The sequence below is a fragment of the Musa acuminata genome, chromosome BXJ1-11 (genome assembly GCF_036884655.1).
Source record: "Musa acuminata AAA Group cultivar baxijiao chromosome BXJ1-11, Cavendish_Baxijiao_AAA, whole genome shotgun sequence".
NCBI lineage: Eukaryota > Viridiplantae > Streptophyta > Magnoliopsida > Zingiberales > Musaceae > Musa > Musa acuminata.
This window is the reverse complement of record NC_088337.1, coordinates 29,243,727-29,252,555: the sequence shown is the minus strand read 5'-3', so window position 1 is coordinate 29,252,555 and position 8,829 is coordinate 29,243,727. Positions and strand designations below refer to the sequence as shown.

General features: G+C 36.0%; 1 protein-coding gene across 1 annotated transcript; it reads right to left on the bottom strand.

Moving 5' to 3' along the window:
* Positions 1-842: 842 nt before the first annotated feature.
* On the bottom strand, positions 843-7,369 carry LOC103971938 (uncharacterized). Its single transcript, XM_009386101.3, has 9 exons — positions 7,165-7,369; positions 6,933-7,087; positions 5,595-5,879; positions 5,242-5,371; positions 4,160-4,267; positions 3,939-4,041; positions 3,743-3,868; positions 2,571-2,764; positions 843-1,035 (listed from the first exon to the last, which is right to left on the bottom strand). The coding sequence occupies exons 1-9, from the start codon at positions 7,215-7,217 to the stop codon at positions 948-950; spliced, it is 1,242 nt and encodes a 413-aa protein (XP_009384376.2). The 5' UTR covers positions 7,218-7,369; the 3' UTR covers positions 843-947.
* Between the last annotated feature and the right edge of the window lie 1,460 nt (positions 7,370-8,829).

Below are 8,829 nucleotides of genomic sequence, written 5' to 3'. Positions count from 1 at the left end.
ATAAAACCAATAATGCTAAGATAATAAATGTTTCATTTTATTAACTATAAGAATTATAATATAAATTTTTTTAAGTTTAAAAATCAAGATACTAAAATGATCTAACTACAAAACATAATTTATAATTAACCCAACAACATAATTATGAGTTGGTAGAGACAGCCGAGGTAGAGGGTAGAATACCCAAAAGAAGCCGTTCGACGAGCTAACAGATTGAAAGATCGATAGAAAGATAAGACGCCAGCAAAATTCCCAGATGATTCATGTAAGCATCTAATGATATTAATGATCATTAAACTAAATTTATGACCTTAGTACAGCATGTAGCAACATGCCAGAGTATATTCTTAAAATCCACCTATTAACAGTTGTATGAAACGACAAATACCGGTGACATATTTTATAATGTTATCGTCTAATAATCCACATGTTAACAGTAAGTTTATCACAAAGAGAGTACGAAAGATGGGGGAAAACTGAAAGGCTGACTACTATAGTACGATAGAACTAATTCCAAATGACAGCAATGTCCCTACATCGTTAACAAGCTTTCCAAATCCAAAAAAGAGGAGGGAAAAAGGTAAAAGAATATAAGAAATAACATGACATGTTTAAGAAATTGGCTTCATCAGAGCTTGCATCAACATTTTTAAGATTCTCATCATCTCTGATTTGAGGCTTCATCATTCATCAGCTTCATAGGACAGACTTCTTTGTCTTATTAACCCATATACCATTTTTTTTTTCCTTTTACTATTCCAGTTGATCATCAAACAGATCTGGTCATAAGATTTTTCATGAGCTTTAACTTACTTTCAGCAAAGAAAGTTTTTCAATGCATCTAGCATCATCACAAGAAAAGTTCATCCACTCGAAAAAATCAACATATGCCGGAAAATTTATCCAAACCAGAATCTCATAAAACATATGTTTAAAATAAACCTTCACTAAGTTGAATTTCGTTGTACCACAAGATCATCAGCAGAGTAATAATCTGCAATAAGCCGGTACACATAGGACGGGTTATGTCCTCCCCTGTAGTGACAAGAGAACAGGCTAGAATTATTGGCATGGTAATCCAATATTGAAGAATTGATTGTTATGACAATCCTAGTATAGATAATATACCAGCAGTTAAAACAAAGACAGCATTTTTCCATTTCCCATTCTGGGTGACAGGAGTGATGGAATACAATCAAGAGCTAGTAGTAAATTATATGACAAGAAGCATGTCACTTTGTCTAGTTGGCAAAAATTTGGTTCATGACTTTATGGTGCTATGATGATCCTTGTATGAATTTTGTGGACTGACTTTGTGTCTCTTCCACCCCCCCATGTTCTTTCACCAACAGGTTAGTCGACTATTTCATTGTTGACTTAACTTGCTCCAATTTTGTTTCCCATGTTTGTTTTTGATGTTAATTAATTGAGTTATTCACCAAACGACCCAGTTATGTCTGATCGAGCAATAATTTATGTTTAGATAAGAATAGGGTCGAGATGCTCTTAAAGAAAATTGCAAGTAGGTTAAGGGTGGAAACTTTTAGTCTGTAACTACAAATACAATCAGTGAGTTGAGTTTAGCTCTGGAACATAATATAAAGGGTTAAGTGCATGCCAAATTTCAAAGGAAAGCTCGACTCTCGAACAAAAACACATGACCCCAAAACCCAATAATCCTACATAAATGTCATTGTAATGAAGTAGATGTCATTGTTAAGTGCATAGGATCATAATGAAGTAAATGTTATTTTCGCTTTTTTGGAGTTCACTGCCTTTCCACATCATCTCCATGGAAGGCATCATGGAATCTGTCGAGTATACTGAACCCACAATGGTCCGGAAGAGGAAACTTGACTCCATGGGACCTACCACCAGGCCGTGGTAGTTGGTTACTAGAACTACACACAAAATTTGATATCCGAGCTGCCTAAAATGATAGAAAAAGAGCCTTGCTAAAAAGAATATATACATATATATTAATGCAAAAGTGAGGACCTAATCTAAAGATTAAAAAAAGGACAACATGTTCTATTAATCCTTTAGCCATGGCAAAAGCTAATAATAATCAAGAATCTCATAGAACTAACCCACACAGATCAAGCTTGTTTCATAAAGTTGCACAATTGGTATTAGATGCTGTTTTTAAAATCATTGTGTTATAGTTACATTAAGTATAACATGGCTGACCATAGTGACCTCATCTACCGGTTTGATAATAACGTTACCTACAGGTTTGATAATGTGCCAATGCACCTGTGCAACATACCAGTTGGTGCCGGCAAATTCAAAGTCATTTTATTATTATTTTTTATGTATCCTACCATAACATTGATCTATCCCATAAGATTTCATCTACAAAGAGGGAAATTGCTGATACCTTCTGTAAAATTATGATATTCAAGTTAAGAAGTTACACAAGTAGAATGAAACATATGATAAAAAACAAGTTAATATGCTCTAACTCCATTAGCATAAAAGAACACAGCAAAGGAAAAAGAAAAAACAAAAAAGGGGTCATCTTGCACCTTCGGCTGCAATATTTTGGGAGGAAAGGTAAGTGAGCTTACGTGTCAGTGATGAAAAGGCTAACCAGTTTTGGCTGAACATAGTCAAATGCAGGATTCACAACATGAAGAAGGGGAGAGCCACCCAAACTACCATAATCCATACAATCTGAAAACTCTCCAAAATCCAGCAAATCAGATGGGCATCTAAATTCATTCAGCAGAACCTCAGGATTATGTGGATACAACGGACATAGCTGCCATATAGCAAAATAATAACCACATAATTTTATTCTTTCAGGACATGCATCAAATATGTAGGACAACGCAATAAAATAACTAACAGAAAAGGAGAGGATAAGAATATCTCAAGCGTGTAGATAAACAAAATTAAATGCAGAAGAGAAGCACAATACTGTCAATCATTAAGAGGCAGCTATAAAGTACTGTTGTGTGGCTAATTTCTCTTTTATTCAAGTAGGCCTTTGCAATTAAAGAAGACCTGTTATATTTGAATATGCTACACACAGGTGATCTGAACTTGAGAAAATTAATGCACAAGAATATATTACTACAATATGGTCACACAAGTAGATCCATGAAGTTCTATAAAGCTAATGGCGCAAACAATTTAAAGCATCATTTCTGAAACTTTTTTAGTGTTCCTATGAAGTCACTGTATAAACATCACAAAAGCACCCATACTATTTGAATTTAATTGCAAATCCCATGACAACTCCCCTCTCTATGATGGTATTTCTAGCCACCCTTTCTCCCACTACATTCTTTCTTGTCTATCTCAAGTAGTGGTGGAAAACATATATTACAACATTAGTGGCAAGTGATAAATTTGATAATTACAGTAATTGACAACAGCAACAGGAGTATTTTTCTCTAGTTTACACTCAAAGGTCTTAAACAATTATTTTTCCTTCATTCGACTTTCCACTTCTCCTTGCTGTCCGAAATCGGCCAAGTCCAAATGAATCTGATTTATTCTAGCCTATTTCTACTAATTTTTGGCAAAAAGACCAAAAGTACACCCAAAGTTAGATTGAATTTCAATGATGCTAACACAAATCAAGTTACTGTTTTATCGTGAAAAGTGTGAACTATGCTAGATCACTTTTAGTGACAAAAAGTCATGATGATAGTTTAAATTTACTAAAAAGTTAGCAGGGCATCAAGCAATTTTAAGAGTTTCAAGAAGGCAGCACAGCACGGTGAGTATTAACCTTGTGACTACCAGCAACAACAACAAATGGAACAGCATGCCTTTGAGCAGCGAGTGCAACCATATTTATGCCAACAGGTGCAATCACTCCACCATTTGCCATGATTGCGTGAGCTCCAACAATCACCTACATAGTACAGTTTTGAATAACACAAGAAATACAAGAGTTTTCCTACAACACGAGTTTCTCAAATTACCATATTCACTCGTGAAATCATTGCAAAAACAGCAGAATCCGTTATAACAGTCGTCTGTATTCCCTTTCCAACCAGCTCTTTTGCAAGAACATGCCCCTGATACCTAAGTTTTAAACATAGCAATACAAATAGTGCCAAAGAATGACCAAAATTGTGTACGGCAGTTCACTAGATGTCTCAAACTGAACTCGCACACAATATAGCTGGGCAAGAGTGCTAACCTTGGAGCACCCTCTGCAACAAATACCCGAAAAGTTCTCTTCTTCTCTTTTGCTGCACAAAGGAATTCCTTGACTGTTCTTGAACGGCCTAGAGTAAGTATTACCTCACTGACAGGAAGAGAAATAAATTATGATGACCACCATGATGACTACATTAAAATTTTTCCAGTTGGTCCAAGATGTTAATGTTTATTCTTCTACATACTCTGCATAACAGATTTATAATTTTATATAGAGTTTACATTTATACAAAATGGTTCATAAAAAAAATTTGATAAAGCATACTGGTATGCTCAAATTACTACACTAGTTTAACATATTTTTTCTTGCGAACCTGATGGTCATGAAAATAAGAAAAACAGATAAATGACAACATACAAAGCATTTGTAAATTTTTAGTTTTTCAATAACAATCACATTAAGCTATTTGCTACCCAAGCATATATCAATTTTGATGTGCACATTGTGATAGAGTCCTTTAAGAAACGAGAGTCGTGGGAGATTGTTTTCCTTTTTTTTGCTGAAACAAATTCTAAATAAATTAGTTACATCATCATTAATTTGTTAATTAATGGAACTACAAATTAATGGAACTTGTGTTAGTGTTGCATATATGGTAAGATAACAGCTTTACTTGCATTTTATGCATGCCTTTCTTTACTAAATGTACATGTACATGTTTTATCTAAAAATCTTGAACCTCATTATGTATGCAAACAAAAAGGAGTAATGAAAATCAATATTACTTGACTGCAAAAGCATCTTGCTTCTCATGACTGCAAAAGCATCTTGCTTCTCAGGGCTTCTGCTTGTATAAACACAGCCAATGGTGTTTAGTTACATATTTCTCTTTGATATTTTTTTGCATAGATAATTGGCAAAAAGAATAATTTCATTTAACTCTTATATTATCAACAACTGTCTGTACTAAAAACATAAAAAAAAACTAAATATGCCAATAAATTAAAAAAAAAACTCTGATCACAAGAAAGGTTTGATTCCATAATGATGAAAAAAAGATTCTACATTCAGGCCAATAATTAACAGCAAAAAATTCAAGGATATGTCACAGAGATTAGTACTTTTGATGAATATGCTCCACAGCTTGTTCCGAGATTAGCTCGTGGCAGGTATCAATATCTTGAATCAGTTCATTGATAGCCTCAATTACATCATGCTTCAACTTCTTGCTCCTCGAGCCCCTATCGGCAGCTAAAGAAGAAAAGTATTTTAACCAGAATACGAGATATCTAACAAGTCCATATTCCCAAAGGAAGTTTGTTTTATCATGCCTTGGACTATGACCGAACAACTTAAATCTTATGCAAATAAACACATATAACAGAAATATACTGAAAAAAATAAATAATAAGAGAAATTATCCGTGCATGCTGAATTGCTTAACGCAAGCCTAAGGTAGAGATAAAGGAGATACATTTGCTTTTTCCTTCAGAATCTCCTCCTGAAGAGGAAGGATGAGGAGCCACAGCAGACTCAGGAATGTCTTCAAGAAGAGTTTGCAAAGAGGGGGCGCGAAGGGTACTTCTAGCAGCAGCAGCAACAGCTGCAGCTGATAATCCTGGGCGATCTTCATGTTCACCCTCATCATCATCACTACCAGCAGTTAAGCCCAATCCTTCCATTGCTGCTGTAGTTGAGGAAAGATTTTCTTCTCTGATGATATGCAAAACACGCCTTACAATGTTTCCAACAGCAAGCTCTGCAAGAACAATTTTATTGACAACAGACATCATTAGAAATGATTATGTTAATAATAGTTTATCAGCTTATGCAAGAATATGTTGTAAATTCATCTAGCAAATGTACTAAACATCATATTTGAGCATGCATCAAATGTACTAAAATGTTCATTTAAAAACTTGAATTTTTTTTTTTGCCTGTCATATTAATTACATTATGCATTTTGTTGATTGAGCTATCATCAGTATCCTGTACCATTTAGTTGTCATTCATTAAATCTGCATAGCTCCCTACTTCAAAGAGTCTAGAAGTGGCAGAGAATTTACAACTACATTGCAGTTAAAGGTACAAATGTTGTAACTGTGGTCGACCAAACAGCCAGTTAATGAGTTTCAAAAGTTCTACTACACACACAAATGCCCAATGATAATTTATAGTTACATGAAGGCCCCTAATGTACAAATTGTCATGATTTTGTACAACATCTCAATACAGTGTCAACCATACGAAGAGAAGAGAGGAGGAAGAAGAGAAGAGAAACTCCCCTTTTCACTCACAGAGAGGAAGAGGTTTTAGTAGCTAGTTGAAAATTTTGTCTATGGTCATTTCAGAATCTTTGCAAATCTCTACCTTATCATGTAAGATCAAATTAGTAATATGTTATTTGTATGCCCACTTTCTCTCTACTTACTCTACATATTTCTCCAATTTTGAGGAGGATTTCCATGGTCATTTCAGAATCTTGGCAAATCTCTTCCTTATCATGTAAGATCAAATTAGTAATATGATATTTGTATGCCCACTTTCTCTCTACTCACTCTACATATTTCTCCAATTTTGAGAAGGAGCAAAATCTCTCCAGTTCTCTCCTACTTCATCAAACAGGAGGATACACTTCTCTTCTCTGCTTCGCACTTCTCTCCATCCAAACAGGCAATCAAAACTTATCGAATATCAAGATTCTTTCATTTCTGAGATCCCAAGTACAGGTCAATCATTCTTAAGCCACCAAATGCCTCAAACAACAAGAACAAATTGGGGAAAGCAAAAAGGTATGAATTTGACAACTCGCCTATGGGGTTTGCGGCAATCAACTGCTCGCCAACAGCCCTAACAGCATCGATGAGAACCGAGGCCTGATTCGTGTACGGCATTCGCTGCTGTGAGACCACCTGCCGCAGCAGTTCGGCTGTCTGCTTTGCGGTAGCTTGCGACCCCTCGATTTTCCTAAGACCAATACAACACAAAGAGTAAAAGACCACAGAAACCAAGGACGACCCGAGATAGAGGAAGAAAAATTTTACCGCCTCTTCAGCTTGAGGACGAAATCGGTGACGAGGGCCTGAAGGTCCGGCATGGATAGAGGCACCTATCGATCGACAGTAAGGATAGAACCTGAATTATGGTGGATCACGGGAGGACGACGGGATCTGGAGGAATGAGATCGGACTAGGTTTTCGCTGCCCTTCCGTTCTCTCCTCGCGGTCGGGGTTTTGGTTGGGGGTTGAGATTTTTAGCGGGCGGGCGCCTGCACATTGGGGATGTGAGCCGTGGGCCGTATTCACAGTGCGAGATTGCAGTGAGTGGGTTGTGGGCCGACAAGCCCACGCCAATGACGCCCAATTCTCGTGTGATGGGATCAATGTGAGATGTCGGCCGGATCCAGCGAGCCCATTCGCGGTATGAGATACTGAGTGGGTCGTGGGCCAACATGCCCATGCAAATGAAGCCAAATTCCTTTGTGATTGGATGCATCAATTAGGGTTGGATAAGAAGATCAACAGAGCGATGCGGCACGAACTTAACTGATTTTATCTATGTTATGTGATATTCTTGTATGTTTGTCCATAAAGGGTTAGTCTCTCAGGAAACTTTTATGGTTCAATAAGAGGTTCCATAAGAACTAACTTATAAAAGAGAAAACGAGTTAGAGGAAACGTTTTAACTTGAAATCTCATCAGCATACGTTTTATCCAACACTTATAGACAATACAATTTATAAATATAAACTTTATAAACTTTGAACAGCCATGTGATAAAGATAAAATCAGCTAAGTCAATGATATATGGTGTTAGAGTGTGACAAGTACACCTAAAAACATTTTGACATGCAAATGTGAAGATCTAATGTAGCTGTGTTAAGGGCAACTAGCTTGCATCATCGTTTGAGAACAACTTGTGTAGAGATATAGAGAAAAGAGTTACTTAGAGTAGTCATCTGAGATTAATATTCAGATAAATGACCAACCTTTCACACAAGGGATATTATGAGGATAAGTGAGCTAGAAAGAATACACAATACACAAAATTTGAGATCGTTGAGTTCAAGCTATAATCGTGTAAGGATAAGATCGTGTAAGGGAGGATGAGTTGCTTTACAATTGAAAGAGTTGTACAAAGCTCATATTAGGTAAGAAAAATTACTCACTCGAAGAATTCGGTACTCATGCAAAAGCTTATATACAAACAATAAATTGTTTATGGTCATCCCAAGGTGATCGAAACTCAACATCATAGAAATGAAAAATTTCTCTTTGATACGAGAATGATTCATCTATAGGAGAATGATTCATCTATACGAGAATGATTCTCTTTGATACGAGTATGTAGTAGGTTCAGTATATTGCTAGACCTTGAGAGGAGCAATAAGGGCTCTATTGGTTAATAGTCATAATTTAGCAACTATGTTCTAGTGGCAGAATAGCGCATAGTTTATTCAGCAAGACAAAGTAGTCCAGGAGGATGGTGATCTCTGAAACATCTAAAGGGAATGATGCAAAAGAAAAGTTATTCAAATATGAAGTAGGGATAAGTCCTAGATTTTCAAAGGGAGAATCATGTACAATGAACTGCACATATTGAAGGGTGATACCTTAAGATAATAACTACATAAAGCTCAATTGACTAAGTAAGTGATAAGGAGTTGTCATATGATCTCACACAAGGTAATACATTGGTTGATGTATTGT

Coding starts and splice junctions, on each gene's coding strand:
- LOC103971938 (XM_009386101.3), bottom strand. CDS start 7,217: ATGCCGGACCTTCAGGCCCTCGTCACCGATTTCGTCCTCAAGCTGAAG. Junction 7,088..7,164: donor GTCCTCAAGCTGAAGAGGCG/GTAAAATTTTTC, acceptor TATTGGTCTTAG/GAAAATCGAGGGGTCGCAAG. Junction 2,765..3,742: donor TTGTTGCTGGTAGTCACAAG/GTTAATACTCAC, acceptor GCTATATGGCAG/CTATGTCCGTTGTATCCACA.